The 21,297-nt window shown below is 35.2% G+C and overlaps 1 protein-coding gene and 1 pseudogene across 2 annotated transcripts; both read left to right on the top strand.

The window, feature by feature from the left end:
* Positions 1-967: 967 nt before the first annotated feature.
* On the top strand, positions 968-14,117 carry LOC143584879 (callose synthase 3-like; annotated as a pseudogene). Its single transcript, XR_013144446.1, has 39 exons — positions 968-1,505; positions 1,625-1,749; positions 1,836-1,929; positions 2,041-2,151; positions 2,229-2,342; positions 2,513-2,605; positions 2,960-3,051; positions 3,240-3,366; positions 3,722-3,859; positions 3,946-4,013; positions 4,086-4,182; positions 4,392-4,514; positions 4,674-4,791; positions 4,925-5,196; positions 5,299-5,351; positions 5,425-5,485; positions 5,703-5,784; positions 5,866-5,915; positions 5,995-6,081; positions 6,153-6,290; positions 7,110-7,186; positions 7,271-7,355; positions 7,443-7,603; positions 7,690-7,813; positions 7,894-7,985; positions 8,059-8,172; positions 8,255-8,406; positions 8,838-8,947; positions 9,699-9,824; positions 9,897-9,965; positions 10,068-10,405; positions 10,634-10,753; positions 10,837-10,955; positions 11,030-11,113; positions 11,904-12,016; positions 12,090-13,120; positions 13,219-13,257; positions 13,352-13,531; positions 13,650-14,117. The product of XR_013144446.1 is annotated as a callose synthase 3-like (transcript).
* Positions 14,118-16,643: 2,526 nt separating this feature from the next.
* LOC143584886 (callose synthase 1-like) lies at positions 16,644-20,188 on the top strand. The gene is made up of 5 exons (XM_077066817.1): positions 16,644-16,999; positions 17,847-17,947; positions 18,027-18,281; positions 19,945-20,010; positions 20,129-20,188. Exons 1-5 carry the CDS (start codon positions 16,726-16,728, stop codon positions 20,186-20,188), a joined length of 756 nt encoding a protein of 251 aa, XP_076922932.1. The 5' UTR covers positions 16,644-16,725.
* Positions 20,189-21,297: the final 1,109 nt, after the last annotated feature.

Genomic DNA, 21,297 nt, shown 5'->3' with positions numbered 1-21,297 from the left:
TTGGGTTCTTCAAGTCGGGTTAGTTCGGGTTCGGGTACAAGTGTTTTCGGGTCGGATTTCAGGTTTCGGGTAAAAGTGACGGCCCTTAGTCATTGTGACCGTGAAACTGTATCTTTCAACTAAATTCCAAGTCAACACACTTTGCTTGCTGCTGCTACTTCCTCATTTATCCAAGGGTTTGCTTGAATCGAAGCAAATCAAACACATTCATTCGTATTATTATTATTATTATTATTTGATTTGAATATGATATGTTAAACTGAACAGTAATGACGTCCAATAGTAGTAGCAGTAGTTCGTGGGATTATTTTTTCCCGTCGTCATCGCAAGAAGATCAGCTGCTACCGCCTCCGCCACCACCGGTAACTGACTTCCTACCACCTCCGCCGCCACAGCCTTCACCGCCGCGGCAGCAGCAGCGGCGGATCATACGGACACAGACAGCAGGTATTATCGGAGGAGAATCGGTATTTGATAGTGAGGTGGTGCCGTCGTCGCTGGTGGAGATTGCTCCGATTCTTCGTGTGGCTAATGAAGTTGAAGCTGCTAACCCTCGGGTTGCTTATGTAAGCTGCTGCTAACTGCTTTATTATTATTATTATTATTATTATTATTATTATTATTATTATTATTATTCCTTCCTTTCTTCCTTCCATACTTATTATACTTATTATTAGTTAGTTAACAAACTGTGCAAATTAATTACAATTAGGCAATTCTAGATATATAACAATTAATTAATTAAATTCAACACAGGATCACATTAGGTTATGGAGTCAATAACAAGTCACACATAACACAAATTCAGGTATTATACTATTATTCATTCAAGCCTATACTCAAGTTAAATCTAGGTACTTAAAGACGCACATCACCCGAGCATAGGTCTAGGCGTGCGTATTGCTCGCCATTGACTACATTGGTTGTTATTAAGCTTAACACCAGATATGCAGCCATTGGCTGCTGAAATTACTGAACATGAAGGAAAAAAAAGCGTTGAAAGTCATTTATGCTACACATGTTTTTTTTATTCTTATGGCACGTATATTTTTGGGATTATTATAATTATATATGTTATTTGTATTATTATTAAACTTATGAAAAGTCGGGTAACGCATTTTTAAGTGCCGTTAACACACGGATCGTTATGATTACTGTTAACCGGTGCATTATTAACTGTTGCAACAGTTATAGGATGGCAGTTACCCGCCATTTTCATGTATATAATTACATTACTTCTGTTACAGTGTTCATCACCAAGATTATTTGACATATTTGATTAATCCACTTGTGTTCTTCATTCAATTATATCAATCCAAATTGTGTTACTGTTTGTTCAGGCTTGTGCTATGCGGAGCTTTTCATTTTTCATGTTCTATATTTCTGATGATGGCTTTGCTGCAGGTCGGTTTTATGCATATGAGAAAGCTCATAGGTTGGACCCCGTTTCTAGTGGACGTGGTGTTCGTCAATTCAAAACTGCCCTTCTTCAGCGGCTTGAAAGAGTGAGTACTCTAAATGGTTTTTTGTGTTGTTGGGAAGTAACTTTACTGATGTGATGATGTGGCATGCGGGTCGTTTTGCTTTTCACTCAATGAATAATCCCATGGTCAATTTTAATTAGGAAAATGATCCGACCTTGATCGGGAGGATGAACAAAAGCGATGCGCGTGAAATGCAGAGCTTTTATCGACACTACTACTCAAAGTATGTCAAAGCTTTACAAAGTGCTGCTGACAAGGCAGGCCGGTTAGTGGTTCTATGCAATGTTCTTGCTGCTTTTTGCATGTTGTTTCCCCCTCTTTTTTCTGTCCTTGACTTTTATGTATGCTCAGTGCACAGCTTAGCAAAGCGTACCAAACTGCTAATGTTCTTTTTGAGGTTCTAAAGGCTGTTAATCTAACACAATCAGTGGAAGTTGACCGGGAGGTGGGTGCAAAAAAAATAAATAAATTCCTGTTCGTATTGGAAGAATCTTTCCACATAATTATTATGATTTCACTATTATATTCCTTATGAATTATTGAATATAATTGTCAGATTCTGGAAACACATGATAAAGTTGCACAGAAGACAGAGATCTATCTCCCATACAATATACTGCCTCTTGATCCTGATAGTGCCAATCAGGCCATTATGAGATACCCAGAGGTGTATTAGGGCTTCCATCCAATCTTGTTTTTCCGTACAATCCTAGCTTTCTAAAAATTTGTTTTCTTGGTTTGTAGATTCAAGCTGCTGTTGGTGCACTTCGTTACACAAGGGGCCTTCCATGGCCCAGGGAATACAAGAGGAAAAAACAAGACATTTTTGATTGGCTTCAAGTTACGTTTGGGTTTCAGGTAATAAATGCTTTTCATCAATGTTTTTTAATGAAGTGCGACTATAGAATAACAACATATGTTTTTTCCTTGAAGTTAACATGGTAAGATGTGAATAATGTTAAATTCTTTTTAAATGAAGGAAATTGTGTTTTACGCCATGACCATTGATTTAACCTTTACATTTGCAGAAAGATAATATGGCAAATCAAAGGGAGCACTTGATTTTGTTGCTTGCAAATGTTCAAATCCGCCAAGTTCAAAAACCTTGTTGGCAACCCAAGGTTATTTACAGACCAACCTCCTATAGAAGCTAATGCAGTAAAATTTTGTGTTTCGAAAGAGCTGTTATATAGTTAATAATTTGTTGCAGTTACACCTTTTGGATTGTTCTTTCTAGGATGTACATGTTTTTTTAAGTACAAGCGCTAAAATCTTAAACGATTAGGATGTGAAACTTAATTAAATAACATGTCTGGTTTCTAAATTTTAGACCTAAACATAGATAAACCAAAAGTATATAAAATAAAGATAACTACAAAAAGGAATAGAGGTATAGAGAAAGGAGAACAAATAGTATGCAAAATCTGATTGAGTAGTTTGCTTCTTTCTTTTGCTTTTTCTCTCTGTTTTGTTAGTTGGATGAGCGGGCATTGGATGAAGTGATGAAGAAACTTCTCAAAAACTACAAGAAATGGTGCAAATTTTTGGGCAAGAAAAGTAGTTTTTGGTGAGGCTTCATATGCATCCTTAAAAATCATGGAAAGTAGGAAACTAGCATTGGGTGTAGCTTCAGTTAGTTTGACTATACCGACTGTATAAGTTCATTCTCTATTGTTAAGGGTTTGCAAACTTCTTTTTATATTACAGGCTTCATCTTGTTGTAATAATGTAATTTTTCTGGTGTGCTAACACTAGGTTACCAATAGTACAGCCAGAAGTTCAACAACGCAAATTATTGTACACGGGCCCATACCTTCTTATCTGGGGAGAGGCTGCAAACTTGAGATTCATGCCTGAATGCCTTTGCTATATCTATCATCATGTATGCTCCCTGTGCTAAAAGATGTTTATATGTATATATATATATATATATATATATATATTTCCAACTCAACATTTGCATTGTTGTTAAATTTTCTTTATTTCACATTGGTACATTATACTATTTTAACAAGTAAAGTCCTGCTGCCTTTTTTTGTGCTTATTCTGTTTTTCTACCTTCAAGCACAACTAAACTTTGTACGTGACCGGTAATCTTACAACCAGAAAGCTCTATTTCTATCATTATTTGTCGTCTTCCTTCCCTTTAAGTGGTTATACATGCATAGACTGATAGATTTTCCTAGAAATGACACGATTAATGAGATTTACAATTTCACATTTCTTATATTTTCTAGATGGCTTTTGAACTGCATGGTCTCCTAGCTGGCAATGTCAGTCCCACGACTGGTGAGGATGTGAAGCCAGCATATGGAGGAGATGTGGAAGCTTTCTTGAAGGAAATGGTTTCTCCTATATATCAAGTGATAGAAATGGTATTATTCACTCACTCTATATGTCTTGAATTAATTCAGAATTTGTGTTTTACGCCAATTTTTTCTATAAAACAACTGTTCTACAGGAGAGTAAAAGAGGGAAATCAGAACATTCTCAGTGGAGAAATTATGATGATCTAAATGAGTATTTCTGGTATGATTTTTTGTGAGTTAGATACTTAATGAACTAATTTTATTATTTATTAAGGAATCATGAACATTTCAGGTCGCCAGATTGTTTCCAGATAGGTTGGCCGATGCGTCTTGATGCTGATTTTTTCTGCTGTGAGCCTGTGAAGCTACTGAAGTTTGAGAAAAAAAGGGTAATCTACAGCAGTGATTACTTATTCACGTATTGAAATGTTTCATATTTATAAATTACGTGTTTGTACATCATTCCAGCACATGGTCAAAACTGTTGATGAAACTAACTTTTTTTCCTTTTACTCGGGTTTTTGAGAAAACCTATTCATGTTTTAACAGTTTTTTAAGCTAGTGGTAACCTGAGTTATTTGGGATGACTGATATTCAGGATAATAAACCACCTGGTAGAGATCCATGGGTTGGGAAAGTCAACTTTGTTGAGATACGATCGTATTGGCACATTTTCAGAAGCTTTGACAGAATGTGGAGTTTCTATATATTGTGCTTGCAGGTCAGTTTTATTGTATTTGGTACCAGTATACTACCACTATTATTATTCATATATATATATGTGTGTGTGTGTGTGTGTGTATTTACAAATTAGCATAGTCGTCATGTCAGTTCACATTGCTCTAGGAGCACCATTAGTAACCATTTGTTTCTTTCTAAGGCTATGATTATTGTTGCTTGGAATGGTGCTGGAAACTGGACCACTATATTTGATTATGATGTTTCTAAGAAAGTACTGAGTGTCTTTATAACAGCTTCGATTTTGAATCTTGGTCAAGGTATGTCGAATTCTTGACTTTAGAAAGTGCTATCTCTATTCCCTGCAAACTTTTAAGTTTTCCTAATTTATTTTTTTATTTTTTATTTTTTATTTTTGCCTTGATAGAGCAAGTGTACTTATTTGTTCTGCAGCTGTTCTCGACATGGCACTGAATTGGAAGGCAAGACAATACATGGCCTTGAATGTCAAGCTAAGATACCTTTTGAATGCTGTATCAGCTGCCACCTGGGTTGTAATATTAAGGGTTACTTGCTCACACTCCCTATCATTGTTCATTCTGGCGATTATTGCCTACTTGTCACCGAATATGTTTGCTGCTGTGTTGTTTCTATTCCCATTCATTAGGCGTAACCTTGAGAGTTCAGACAACAGATTTTTGAATCTCGTGATGTGGTGGTCTGAGGTACAGACATTAGATAACCCTTTCATTCATCTGTTTTTTGAGGTCCACAGCTCCATTATTATTTAAAGAAATACTGAGTTCATAACGTATGAAATATGACAGCCTCAGCTTTATGTTGGGACGGAATTGCGTGAAAGCACATTATCCGTTTTCAAGTAAGATTAATTTATATATAATTTGTCGACATTTGAGAGCCACATTGTGACCACTATTGATTTAAAATTTCAGGTACGCAACCTTTTGGATTCTACTAATTGTCACAAAGCTGACATTTAGTTACTATTTAGAGGTAGTGTTTTTACCTGTGATGCAAGACTTATTTTACTTGGTGCTCAATAGTAATAATGTTTGATGCTCTTTCCTTGTACTATACATGTTTTATTATGCTATAATGTATTAGTTTGAATGTCAATTTTTTGGTGCATGTTTTAGTCTTTGCACTGATATTTGAGAGCCTTTTTTTAATTCTTTTTTTGAGTATTGACAGTTGTACATTGTTGTTGCAGATAAAGCCACTTGTGAGTCCTACCAAAGCTATCATGAGTGTTCATACGCATACTTATACATGGGATTCGTTCTTCTCCCCAGGTGATAATGATATAAAATCCACAATCAAAATGGTATATATCTTTTATATGTTTTTTGAAGTTGGTTTATATGATTTTGCAGCAAGGAACAATATTGGTGTGGCGGTTGGAGTGTGGGTTCCAATCATTCTTGTAGGATTAACACCTTCTCTTTAGTTGAATTTGAATTCTTTTTTGTGTTGCTTTAAACGCCCAGAATGTGTACATACAGGTGTATTTTATGGATACCCAAATCTGGTATGCTATTTTCTCTACAATATTTGGAGGTGTCTATGGGGCATTCTACCATCTTGGAGAGGTTTGCTCTTCTATTTGAAAAAAAGATGTTTCAATGTAAAAGTTATGATCTAAAACATTAATTTTATGCAGATTCGGAACCTAGGAATGCTTCGGTCCCGTTTTGAGTTGTTACCTGGAGCATTTAATGGTTGCTTTATTCCATCAGAGGATGGTGATCCAATGAAAAGGAGAGGACTTAAAGCTACCTTGTCTTGTAATTATGATGCTGTAAGTTTAAGATTTCTTAAGACAATATCTTCTATAAATGAATTTATTTGAACTTTCCATTTAGTACCCTGCAGTAGGGCTGTTCACAAGCTTAACGAGGGTCAGCTCGAGCTTGAAAGCATAAGAGCCACTTTGATTCGGCTTGAAATTCTCTACCGAGTTGAAAACTTGAGCTCAAACTCCGCTCGTTTCCAACCTGAGCGTGGCTCGGACTTGAAATTGATGTTGCAAATATGGGGCGGTTGTGAAGGCAAAAGTGATGTTTTGCATTTATATATAATCAAGAACCCTAATAGGCTTAGCTAATGGGCCTAGATATTCTAACACCATTCTAGCTCGAACATGCTCAAGCATGTTCGTATATATTAAACCCAAGGACCTCTTGCAAGCTTTTGTAAAAATTGATTGTTAGACTTGACAGGCTTAGTCACATTCCATCAGTAAGCTTTTCTTGGGCATAGTGACAAACCAATTTCAATATGTTTTAATATTTCCTGATTTTCTTGTTCTAGAAAGACATCCTTTTGTTACACTGTTTGTTTTTGTGGAGAGAATGCCTTGTGATTCTCTCAGGATACTCATTTGTAAGGAGACTTCATGAATTATGAATTTGAGAGAGAGTTCATTCTCTGTTTCTTGAAATCTTATTTTGATCTTGATGGAGTAAAGTGTTCTCTTTACTTGGTGGATTAATTTTCTTTAGAGATTAGAGTAGTGGGTGCTTTCAATTGTTACAAATTTTCTGCAATTCTATCTTAATTTTGGGTTCAAGATTCTGTTCAGAAACTCATTCCCAACTACCTTTGATATTCGCGTCAGAAAGAAGGCGCCAGATTTGCTCAGTTATGGAACAAAGTTATCACAAGTCTTCGAGAGGAAGATCTTATTAGTAATAGGTAATTAAAAATATGTTGTTTTGGAGAAATTGAATTGTACATTTGGCTACAAATTCCATTAATGAGAGTTTATTGTATCTACAGGGAAATGAACCTCTTGCTTGTTCCATATTGGGCTGATCCAGACATGGACCTAATCCGGTGGCCTCCATTTCTGCTTGCTAGCAAGGTATGTTGGAAATATAAGGAACTGTGAGAATTGGCACTTCTAGAAGCTTATGAAAATGCATCTATTGTTTTCCCAACCAATGGATAGATCCCTATTGCATTGCATATGACAAAAGACATCAATGGAAAAGACAGTCTGCTGAAAAAGAGGATCGAGACTGACAATTATATGTCTTGTGCTATTCGTGAATGCTACACTTCGTTTCGCAGTATTATTATGTTTTTGGTTCGTGGCAGTCGTGAGAAGACGTAAGTCCTCTTTAGTTTAAAGAAGATACACAAATTTTTTTGTTATTATCATGAAAAAGGTGTGTGCAACTTGGTTTTCTTTTCAGCGTTATTGACGATATATTTGCTCAAGTTGACAAACATATTGAAGATGGCAATCTAGTTAGAGTTCTCAAACTGAGTGCTCTACCTATTCTCTATGATCATGTTGTCAAACTTATCAGTTACTTGGTATGCACTTCAGTAGCTCTTTGAAATCTTTTAAGTGTTTTAAGAATACGCTAACACAATGTGGTTTGCTATATTCACAGTTAATGAATAGGCAGGAGGACCGGGATCAAGTTGTAATTCTTTTCCAGGATATGCATGAAGTTGTGACAAGAGACATAATGGAAATACAAAAGTAAAGATTCCTGTATCTTTCTGTTTCACTTGATATCAATTCTTAAATTTATGTATTCTTTCTTTTTAAATAGTTTGGATGGGCAAGGAGACGAGTTTTACGAACACTACCAGTTTACGAACACTACGAGTTTTACGAACACTACCAGTTATTCCCGACTCCATATTCAGAAGCTTGGAAGGAGAAAGTAATTTTAACAAAAACTTATATAAATACGTTGAGGTGTAATCTCAAATTTGGTATATTTTCTTACATGGTGTCTTTTCCAGATAAACAGGTTGCACTTGTTGCTTACAGTGAAGGAAGCTGCTAAGGACGTCCCTACAAACTTGGAAGCTAGAAGACGAATATGCTTCTTCTCTAGTTCATTATTTATGGACATGCCCCCACCTCCCAAAGTTCGCAATATGCTTTCTTTCTCGTAGTTTTTTTTTTCTCTTAATTTACAAAGTTTATTTAAGTCTTCTAGCCCTTTCTGTCTGAGTCTAACATGACCAATTAAAGTCTTCTATGTAAGAAGCACTATTATGACTAAGAGAAATTAAAGGAAACTATGTGTAGGGTAGGTGAAAGTAGATCCTAATTTAACTCTTGTAATTTCTCACCTTCCTGTATATCATCATCATCATCGGCTATTTAGGTCCTGTTGTATCTCTTGACATTGTACACAAGAATACAGAATACACTTTGTTCTCTATGCCATTATAATCACTATCTATATTTTCATACAAATTCTAGAGCCCTTAAGTGTGAAGTCATTTGTTAGTCCTATAAAATACAACAGTCTTGCTTACTTATCCATGTTCTGGGCCACTATACCTTGTTTACTAGGTACTATGTTTTTCTTGGTAGTGTACTCACCTCGTATTACACGGACGAGGTTCTTTTTTCGCTGAATCATTTGGAAGCCCACAATGAGGATGGCGTATCAGTCCTCTTCTATTTGAAAAAGATTTTCCCAGGTTTATCATATTCTATCGCTTGCTTATGTGGCACTAGTGATGTTTATTAGGGTTCCAGAAAAAACTACAAAGATATGAAAAAACCGAGAACACCATTACCAATTAATAATTTATTTATTTTTCATTTATTTTATTTATAAGGTAACATATGTAAAAAAGATTAAAAAAATATGTAATTCATAAAGTTACATATATGTAACTCATACGAGGCACGTATGTGAATTACATCATTTTTTTCAGATTTTAAAAAAATCTTTTTTACATTTGTTACCTTATAAATAAAGTAAATGAATCTTTTAAAAAAGTTATTGATTGGTAGTAGCTTTCTCGATTTTTTCATGATCTCTTTTAAAAAAGTTATAGGGCTGGGTTCCTTTCAAGACTCCAAAAAATTTAAGAACTTTTAACAACCAACCATTTTAATTTTTTTATGTATATTAATACTATTTGAGAGCAGTTTTATCATTATATATATATAAATTTGTGATTACGTATAGGAATCACACGTTTACACATGTGTAAATAAACAAATTAGATATATGTATTAACAAATTTACATATGTGTAAAAACTAATTTTCATAATTGTAATCGTAAATATACATATAATAAGTGATAAAAACTACACTCAAATAATACTAATGTATGATTTTTTTTTTAAAAAAAAGTGGTCGGTTGAGTTATAAATAATTTAGGAGTTTGAAAAGAACGTCATACTATATATATATAATAATCATATAAGATGACCTACAGATGAGTGGAAAAATTTCCTTGAGAGACTGGGGTGCGACAATGAAGATGACCTAAAAGGAAATGATACATTGGAAGGTCAATTACGTCTTTGGGCTTCATATAGAGGACAAACACTGACCAAAACTGGTAAATTTTGATCCAAGTTGACTCAGTCAAAGCACCTTGAGTAAATTACTAACCTTCTTTAATTTATGCCAGTTAGGGGAATGATGTATTACCGTAAAGCACTGGAACTTCAGGTTTTCCTTGATGTGGCTAGAGATGAAGGTACATAGCCATCATGATATTATGATATATGAATAAAGTTTCAAGTTAACATAAACAGTTGATGATTTGGTGTTCTTATTACTTTGTTATGGGTTTGAGCAGATCTGATGGAAAGTTACAAGGCGATTTAACCGAACGAGGATCAGATGCAGGGGGAAAGTCTATTGTTGGCCCAGTGTCGAGCAATAGCTGATATGAAGTTCACATATGTGGTTTCATGCCAACAATATGGCATTCAAAAGCGGTCCGGTGATCCTCGTGCACAAAACGTTTTAAGGCTAATGACAGAGTACCCATCTCTTCGTGTTGCTTACATTGATGAGGTGGAGGAGCCTAGCAAAGATTCGACTAAAATGATTAACCATAAAGTTTATTACTCTGTTCTAGTCAAAGCCATGCCAAATTCAAGCGCTTATGAGACAGGGCAAAACTTGGATCAGGTAAAAACTTGGATTCATTTAAAATGAAAATGATTCTTTTTGACAATTAAGCTGTTGCTTAAAAGGTTTTAGCTTTTCTTGCTCCACTTGCATGATTGAGAAGTTTTTAATATGATTTCACTGCAACTTGATATAGTTAGGGAATATCTTGTCTCAGAATTATTAAATAGAATGCAATAATGCAACTTTAATTGGTTTTACAACAACAGATGTGATTTCATTATGCAGATTATTTATAAGATCAAATTACCTGGACCTGCAATTATCGGAGAAGGAAAGGCTGAGAATCAGAATCATGCTATCATATTCACACGTGGAGAGGCCTTGCAGACTATAGACATGAACCAGGTATGTTGTTAATTTATTTTCTTTTTAAGGACGCCATTCTGCTTCACTGTAGTCCTTAACTTTAATTAAACATTCATTTGTAGGACAATTACATGGAAGAGGCTTTAAAAATGAGGAACTTGCTTCAGGAATTTCTTAAAAAACGTGATGATATGAAGTACCCCACGATATTAGGACTTAGGGAGCATATTTTTACCGAAAGGTATGACACAAGCTGTTAAATATCGTGTTTCTTTTTTTGTTCATGAAGATCATCATTTAACTTTGTTGTTGCAGTGTCTCTTCTCTTGCATGGTTTATGTCTAATCAAGGAACATGCTTTTCAACAATTGGTCAGAGATTACTTACCAACCTTTTGAAGTAAGATCTTAATCATATTGTTGGTCCCATGTGTTGCATATTGAGAAGGATGAGAAGGATATGTAGCCACACAACAAGTACCCCTAAAAATATTTAAAAAAATCATAACTCAAAATTTAATAAAAAAACGAAAAAAGTAAAAACACAAAAAATGTTTCCACCGTCTTTCTCGTTCTCATAAAAAAACACAATGGTAAGTGAAAAAAGTCATGTCTTTTTGTTTATCATTGTGTTTTGTGTTTATTTTCGTCATTGATTTTGTCTTTTTTACTTGACATTGTGTCTTTTTATCTTTGTATTGTGTTATATTACTCCACATAGTGCTATATGTTGTTCGGCATTGTGTTATATTTTGCGATCTATTGTGTCTTTTTTTAGTTATAATTGTGTCTTTTGTTCATTTTCGTCATTGTGTCTTTGTTCTCGGCATTGTCTTTTCGTCAATTGTTTTTATTTTTATTTTTTTTGAACAGGAATGATGGCGCAAACATTTTAGTTTTTTATTTTTTTCGTTTTTTTATTTATATTTTTAGTTATTATTTTTTTTATTATTTTTTTCGAATTTATCTTTAAAGGGCTTTTTGTGTGGTCACAAATTCTTCTCACACTTCTCATTTTTGTCTCCCTTTGTATTTTAACTTTACCCTTACTAGACTAGTTATGTAATTATCATAATAAAAAAATACATGTATAATATCATCCTCTATTTATAAGTCCATATGTATAACCCTACTATACACCCAACAATACACATGTATTAATAGTCGATTACACTTGCTGATTCATTTAGGGTCCGTTTTCACTATGGTCATCCAGATGTCTTTGATAGGCTTTTTCATCTTACAAGAGGTGGTGTGAGCAAAGCCTCCAAGATTATCAATCTTAGCCAGGGCATATATGCTGGTATTTTCATACTCGAGTTGTCATGTGCCTTATATGCTGTGATTATTTTCATGAACTTACCTTTTCTTTACAGGTTTTAATTCTACACTTCGTGAAGGAAATGCCACACATCATGAATACATACAAGTTGGTAAAGGGAGGGATGTCGGTCTAAATCAAATCTCTCTGAACGAGGCTAAAATAGCCAATGGAAACGGGGAACAGACACTTAGCCGTGACCTATACAGGCTTGGACACAACTTTGACTTTTTCAGGATGTTATCATGTTACTTCACTACAATTGGTTTGTACTTTAGTACTTTGATGACTGTATTGACTTTGTACGTGTTTCTCTATGGGCGGATTTATCTTGTTCTCAGTGGACGTGAGCAGGAGCTTAGCAACCAACCAGCCATTCAAAGCAATCAATCTCTTCAAGTGGTTTTTGCTTCGCAAGCTTTTGTGCAAATTGGATTATTATTCGCCTTGCCTATGATGATGGAAATTGGTTTAGAAAGAGGTTTTCTGACCGCACTAAGTGAATTTATAATTATGCTAATAAATCTTGCACCGATGTTCTTTACATTTTTACTTGGAACAATGAGTCACTTCTATGGTAGGGCATTGCTACATGGAGTGGCTAAGCACAAAGCAACAGGTCGTGGGTTTGTTATGTTTCATACAAAGTTTGCTAATAACTACCGTCTTTATTCACGGAGTCATTTCGTGAAGGGAATTGAACTTGTGAATCTGCTTATTGTTTACCAAATATTTGTTGAATCATATAATGGAGCGGTTTCACACACCTTGGTCATCGTCTCTATATGGTTTATGGCCATTACGTGGCTATTTGCTCCGTTTGTCTTCAATCCTTCGGGTTTTGAGTGGCAAAAGATTGTTGACGATTGGTCTGATTGGAATAAGTGGATTAGCAACCGGGGTGGTATTGGAGTCCCCGTCGAGCAGAGTTGGGAATCATGGTGGGATGAGGAACAAGAACACCTGCGTTACTCTGGAAAGCGCGGTCTCGTGCTAGAGATACTGTTAGCATCACGTTTTCTCATTTATCATTATTGGCTTGTTTATCATTTAAATATGACAACAAAGCATGAGATGAGTGTCATGGTATGTGTTTTGTTCTGTTTCCCTACATATCTGCATTTCGTCAGTTGTGACATAGAAACAATGTTGTTAAAACCCGAAGTACTTTTTGTTGATGACAGGTATACGGCATATCATTTGGCATTTTCGTGGTGGTAAAGGTAAGGAACTAAGCAAGTTTTTGTCATTTTTTTTATTTTAAGTTATAAGCTGAAATGATCAAGAACATTATATATTTGGTTTCTCATCTTACAGGTTTTATCTTTTGTGGGAGTGAGGTCCGGTGAAGATTTTCAACTCCTTTTCGGGCTGATTAAAGGGGTCGTTATGTTTGTCACTGTTTTCATGATCCTGAAAGCACTGTCCCAGATGACACTGCAAGACATAGCTGTGTGCTTTCTTGCCTTTATCCCAGCTGGCTGGGGTTTAATATTGGTCCGTAAAACAATTTTTTCACCCATATTAGTAATTACAACATAGTTAGTTCTTATTGTGTTGAACAATTCAGTTATCATTTGCCTTTTTGTATTATTATTATTTTTTAAATTTTCAGATTGCGCAAGCATGCAAACCGGTAGTGCAAATGGCTGGATTATGGGGATCAGTGAGAACAGTTGCTCGTGGGTATGAAATAGTGATGGGCCTACTTGTGTTCACCCCGGTTGCATTTTTTGCACGGTTTCCTTTTGTTTCTGAATTCCAGATGCATCTGTTGTTTGGCCAAGCTTGCAACAGGGGTTTGGATATATCGAGTATTCTTAATGGGCATAGGAAAGGCTCATCAAGAAGGAATGACTGATCTACAAAAAGCGTCATATGTTGTGTGTTTCTGAGTGAAAATTTCGCACCAGGTTTGTTGTAAAAGAAATCGTAACCACCAAGAAACATCATTGTTGTCATTTTAGTGTGCGTATCGTATATACAGTCTGTAAACAACATTAGAATAGCATGGCTACAACCTCTATGTTAAAGGTGATTATCTTTAGAGGGGTTAAATCATTTATTCTTGTTAAACGTAGATGTTAGAGCCCAATAGTGCCGGGCACACTGCCCCCGGGGCGCTTTGGAGGCAAAAATGGCTTAGGCGTTTTGTGGAAAGCGCCAAGATGGGGTTGACTTTGGTCAAAGAAGGTTTCAGCAAATGAAGAGGAAGGTGGAGGGCGTTTCCACTACACATGGTTAATTTATTTATGTTTGGCTTATGGGCCCGAGTTAAGTTAATTTAGGTATGTTTCTGGTTTCTTGTTTTCTATATAGTGCGGGTTCCCCTTCCATAAATACACAAGCTTGATACAATGTAGTTTGATAACTTTTACACATTTAAATATGTGAAGTATATATATTAAAATAGTTGCTTAAAAGGTAAAAATTGATTCATAAACAAGTCCACTGTCCGCTTGCAGTTGACCGCGCTCCTCAATATGGGCAGATCTACATCGAAGGCAGGGGTGCACGAGAACCCCGAGGTTCACAATTATAGTGTAATGCTATATATATAAAATTTGGATGTACACCTAGGGCTGTTCACGAACCGAACCGAGCGAAGCGAAGCCTTGCTCGTTGCTTGGCTCGTTTACAACCGAACCAAACCGAACGGCTGAAATTCGAACTGAGCGAAAACCGAAACGAGCCAAAATCGAATCGATCATTTTTCGATCGAACATCGAGCGATTTCGAGCATGATTTATTTCTTTTTCACTTTAAAATTTTCAATAAGAAACAAGTTTAAGGGTTGTAAATTATAATTTTATAAATAAATTAATAGTTTTTAGACAAACGTGTAATAGATTGTAAATTTTTATTAAAAGTAAGTTTGAAGTGAGATAAAATGATCATATAAACACACTTCTAGTATTTTAAAAACTTGTAGGGAACAAATAAAATTATAACATTGACGAAATAGGAAAAATTTAAAGGGGTTAAAAAAAACTGTAAGCTTATATTTATGTGTTTTGTCTATGTATTTATATATTTGTTCATATATAATTATATATAAAATAAATTAAAAATAATCGAGCCGAACCGAACCGAGCAGGCCTTTGCAAACCGAACCGAGCAGAGCGGCTCGTTTACAATCGAGCGAAAAAACGAGCGATCATTTTCCAAGCAGTTTCCAAGCGAGCGGCGAGCAAGTTCGAGCGACGAGGCGGTTTGGACGGCCCCATGTACACCCTTATAAAATTGGAGTACACCACAAAACCAAACTGGACTAGTGTAGTGACTAAGGCATCGGCTGTTGACACTGAGGTCTTGTGTTCAAAATTTGGCCCAAATCTATCACCAGGTGGTTTTTATATTTTTATTTTTTTAACATGTAAGCAGGATTTAAATGTTTTCTTTAGAAAACCCATTAATTTGGATATCCAAATTTCGAATACTTCGGGTTAAAAATTTTAGATAATTTGTGTACTGGTATTTTTGCACATCCCTAAAAGCAGTGTTGCAAAAATCCCGACTAGGCACCGATTAATTTTAGGCTAGTCGGCTAATTAATCGGTCAATGGTCAAATCAGGCCTTAACCGGCGGATTGTGGCGAGATTTCAACCAAAATCAGCACTTTCCAGCGTGATTCCGACCAAAGCCAGCGGTTTCCGGCGAGATTTCGGCCACCTACCGGCCAAAATATGTTTGTGTGTGTATAAAACTGAAAATTACATATATAAATGTCCGCATGTATATATAAAACTGAAAAATATACATTAAAATCCGATCCGATTGATCTCGATTAATCCCAATTAATCGCTAGTTTTCACCCCACCTCCCGACTAGCGATTTTTATAACAATGCCTAAAAGTGACATGAAATTGTAAGGCTATGTGTAGTCGAGAGGCTACAAAATGGGGCGTTTTGCGCCATGTGGCGTCCAGTCAGCAAATGGTGGGTTTTTGTTGTAGGGGTGTAATGGTGTTCTAGCCCATATATATATATGTGTGTGTGTATCTCACACACACACTCAAATATAATAATAATATACTCAACTCACAAGCAGGCGAGAAGAAGTCATCGCCCCTGCCCTTTTCGCCCGTTTTGTCGACCAGGGGGCGGTGTGCTCGCCCTTCATCGCCCTTCATCGCCTGAAATTCCCGCCCACTACGTTTAGTGTAAGAACACAAGAATGCTCTAGAAAATTTTTTTGTTTGAATCCTTGTGGTTGGTGGTTTCATCTATCTATATACAATTCTCAAACCTTTAATCCTTATTTTCAATTTTAACCACGTGTATACAATTGACTAACACCATCTATTTATTCAGCTAACTTTTTTGTGAAAGACATGAATGCCCACGTTATTATAATTACAATTTTTTTACACTAAGTTTTCAATCTATTTAAAAAGTAGTAATTATTACATTAAAATAGTTTTATCATTCGTTACAAAGTGCCAAAAAGATATCTTTCTACCACAAAGGAAAAGCAAGCACAAGCCTTAATCATTAAGGAGTTGTAAGCCTTCACTACTAAGAAAAGTAAATGAAATCAAATTTCCTACACATGCATATATTCATATATAAATTTGGACTCATCAAATCAAATCCACAAGCTTTTAGTCGAATGTAACATAAAGACACAATCAATTTGTCTTGATTTTTCATATTATCTCTGTCTTATTTGTTGTCGAATATATAAAAAATGACGTCGGAAGATGGAGATCATAGCAGTTCAGCGCAACCACCTCCAGCTTCATCATCGGTTGGTAGAGATCAAAGCATTTATTCTTGGGATTATTTTTTTCCATCAAGCGAACAACCACCACCTCCACCGTTGTTGCAGGCGACAAGTAAAATCGAAGGAGAGCCGATATCTGATAGTGAAATGGTGCCGTCGTCATTGGTTAAGGAGATTTCTCCCATTCTTCGTGTGGCTAATGAAGTTGAAGCTGCTAACCCCAGGGTGGCTTATCTATGTACGTAAGCATGCATATATTATTATTATTATTATTATTATTATTATTGTGTAATAATTATTAGCATAGGTAATAGAATTATTAATAACAAGTTAAATGTTTTTATATATATGTAAGTAAATTAGTAACGTTGATGTTATGATTAACACCCATATTTTAGTTATTTATATATTTTGAAAAAAAGAACCTTAAAATCTTAAATGAGCCTAAGCTTGGCTTGAATTCATGTGCAGTAGTGTGAAATTAATACATACACTCAGTGTTTTAGAAACTGGTTCGTATAGGACGGTTGAATTGATAATACCGGGTTTTGCATATCAGGCCGATATTTTGAGTCCAGTATATGGACGGTTTGCTAGAACATCAAACAAACAGTTTTTTTCTAAAATTCCAGTTTAAAAGTTTTAAGCACTAGAGATTTTTATATTTTGCGGCCTATATTTTAAAAATATTACTTTTAACCTAACGATTAACATGAAACGAGTAAACTTTTGGATTATTTTTTGAAAGTCGAGTGCTTATGTATTATTATTTTTATTATAGATTAACTTTTGGATTATATTTTATTATGGAATCATATGCTTTTTAGTTATCTTTTTGAATTAAAGTTACGTTTATATGAAATTACAAGTAAACTATTCACTCAGTTAAACCTGTTATACCATTTTTTAGTCCAATCCAATACGCATAAAAAGCCGGTTTGGCTCGTTTAGACTCGACCGGCAAAGGGCAATCGTTGAAATGACTAAATATAAACTGGAAAAAGGCTATTGTTAGAAATCATTTATATATGCTACTACACATGTTATTTAATTCATTTTTCTTGTTGTATTTCTTTTAAGTTTAGGTCGATTTTATGCATTTGAAAAATCCCATTTACTTGACTTCACTTCTAGTGGATACGGTGTTCGTCAATTCAAAACTGCACTTCTTCAGCGGCTTGAAAGAGTGAGTTGAGTATTTACTTCTCATGTGATGATATAATAATATTTCATCTTTTGTTAATTTGTTTCTCTTTAATATTCAGGAAGATAACATGACCATGGTTGGAAGAATGAAACAAAGTGATGCAGATGCAATGCAAAGCTTTTATGATCAACAGTATAAATCCAAGTACTCCATCCAAGCTTGGTTAGTGTCTTTAAGCTTGCATCATGTTGTGTTTCACTCTTTTGTTTCCAAGTATATGTTCAGTACCAAAGCATACCAAACTGCTGCTGTTCTCTTTGAGCTTTTAAATGCTGTTAAGCAAAGGCACACAATGGAAGTTGATCACGATCAGGTGGGTACATATATAAATAAATTTACATATAAATTTATAAGATGATTTGATGTGGAAATTATGGTCCCAAATTTTCTTTATTATTTGAATAACATGGAACTAAATTATATAAACTGAACACCACTTATAATATTTTCAAACAACTCATCTTGCTATTAAAGACAATAATTATTCAAAACTTGTTCATATATAATACTTTATAAATACATATAGAAATTGAGCTTTAGATGTGTACAGATATCCAAATCCGAGCACTTGATCGACTTCCCGATTTCATTTGTGAAAATCACCTGAGACGTTGTAACATACCAATTAGTATTTAATAACATATAACCCATAAACTTACAAACTTACTAAACGTGAACTCATAGTTTTTCAAACTCTTAGCTCAAACCATGACAAGCGTACAAACCGACATAACACAAAAGTAAGCTATGCTGGCCAGCATAGCATACGCCCATGCATACGGAAATAGCTTATGCCCAAACTTATACGCCCGACCCATGGTTTCGCTCATGATATATAATACACCAACTCATATTTCGAGTCATAGTTAGATGTCTTGTGAAATGTTTACCTTCACGAGGTTCATGTGTTCAATTTCATGCACTTGAAAGTTCAATCCTTCTTGATCGAACACATAAAAAGATTCAAGATCATCACTCTTTTCTATACCATTTATATAAACGTCAACTAACAGGTCAAAAACCCAAATAAATTATACTATTAGATAACAACAAACTAACGGGTCATATCAACAACATAATATTCGACATAACATGCTAAATAATACTAAAAGGATTTTATGTCCACCCCTTTGACCCGTTGTCATTTGGTTAGTCATGTATCCCGCTATAAGATTATTACACATCTCGCTGAAAATCACTAAATGTGACTTTTTGATAGCTTGCTTTACACTTTCCTTTACCATAATTTTGGATGATTAAAAGATGTCAATTTTCTTTATTATTTAGACTCTTTTTTCCATTTAGTTTTTTAGATCTAATCTCAAAACTTAGCCATTCGTGTTTTTTTATATTCAGAAAACTGCACGCGCATGCAAACCGGTAGTGAAGATGGCTGGACTGTGGGAATCGGTGAAGACAGTTGCTCATTTGTTGTTCGGCCGAGCATTCAACAGAGTTTTGCAAATATATCGTAATTTTAATGAGCATGGGAAAGATTCACCAGCAAGGAACGACTAACTTACAAACATCATATGTCGTGTTTTATTAAACCTTGGTTCGTTTAATAACCTTTTAGATGCACTTTATTTAGTGTTATGTTAAAGACAGCTGATTATGTATTTGGATTGTTATTGAGTTGTATATATATATTTGGTCATTAGACTTTAGTAGATGGACCCGTATGTTTTAGTCTTGTAATAAGGATTCGAACGCCTGTTAGTTGGATGTCGTCTATCATTTCTTGTAACCGAAAAACACCATTCGACACAGACTACGTATTAACTTCTAAAGGATTGTGTGATTATGAATGAAAAGTTTTATGTAAACATGGGTATTAATTTTTAAAGGATCGAGTTACAAACAAAAATAAGAACCACATTGTTTATAGATATATACTTGCAGATTGCCCTATAGAAACAAAGTTATTGATGGTTACCATCACTTAATAGTCAAGTTGATTCAAAATATGCATAAAGATTAATAGCGGCCGGTTTCATGATAAGGTTGAGTTTGCTTTGATTCATGAACTTGTTGCCTTGTTGGTAATCCATATACATATTTTATACAATCTGGTAGAGTTAAGCCACTATTATTTGACTAAGTATAGCTTTTAGCAATATTAAAATTGGTGACACAGTTTATGCAGCCTTGTGATTGCAGGATTTACTCTTAATGTGCAGCCTCTCTGCATCAGCACTACAACTGCAAATGCTTATTTAGTCACTATCCACTCTTTGCTAATAACTATTTTATGAGGTTTTTAAATATTTCAGCTAATTTATTATGCTATTAAAATTCTCAGTTGAACACCCTCATGCATGTGTCAAAAACCTAACAGTTTTAACATTAATATTATAACCTTAAATTGGTGGTCTATAGATCGAAGGAGGTGGAGCGATGGTGCGGGTCGGTCGCTAAAAATGTAATATATATTGGGGTGTGTGTGTGGGGGTGGGGGGGGGGGGGGTCAGCCGGAAGCACCTGGTTGTCTCACCCCCACTGAGAACACCGGTCCGGGTGTCTCAGCGCCGAAAAAAAACACCCCGCCACATGGTATACGTACATGTCGCTTCTCTCGTTCTTCTCTCTCCGCAAATTAATGGTTGAAATATAGATTGGGGTGATAATGACCATTACTGGTATTGAAAAATTGTTAGGGACTTAATGGTGTGGCGTTGACCTGGATGAGAGAGAGTGTGGGATGGTTAGGGGCGGGGTTCCACTCCCACCACCCTTATAAGGAAAATTACTAAAATAGACATATTTGACAAATAATTTCTTTTAAGTAGAAATAGAAATGGAAAAAGAAAATTTACCAAAATTGACATCTTAACTCAATATTTTTCAAAAATAGGCATTCCTTTTTTTAATCTACAATTCCATAGACATCTCTATTCGAACCAATAATCTCACGCCAACTAAGCTCAGTCGGCTAAGGATACTAACCTTTAGCCGGCCCATTTTACACTCAATTCCTTTAATGGTGTGTGTTATTAAAGAAATAGGTTATATTTAGCTAATTAACAATTCCACTTAGGTTAAAACCTGTCACAAATAGGTTAAATTTATCCAACAATTCACTTAGCCGGCTCCAAGATTGTGTTTTTGAAGAAAAGAGATGTCGGCTAAGTAGACGTGTCTTTTATGGCCTACAAGATGATGTGACACAGACGGCTAACTAAGTGGATTTATAGGCTAAATCGAGCCTACTTGTAACACGTGCCAACTCCTAGTTGAATAATACATATAAGGTGGGCCCCATCGTACTTCTTTTTTAATTTCAATGCCGAAAAAGAGGCAGCTAAGACTTGGCCGTCTACCACGACAAG

The sequence above is a fragment of the Bidens hawaiensis genome, unplaced genomic scaffold (genome assembly GCF_021521415.1).
Source record: "Bidens hawaiensis isolate Kalapana, Puna unplaced genomic scaffold, B.hawaiensis_p1.1 tig00033484_1, whole genome shotgun sequence".
Classification (NCBI taxonomy): Eukaryota; Viridiplantae; Streptophyta; class Magnoliopsida; order Asterales; family Asteraceae; genus Bidens; species Bidens hawaiensis.
This window is presented reverse-complemented; position numbering and strand designations above follow the sequence as displayed.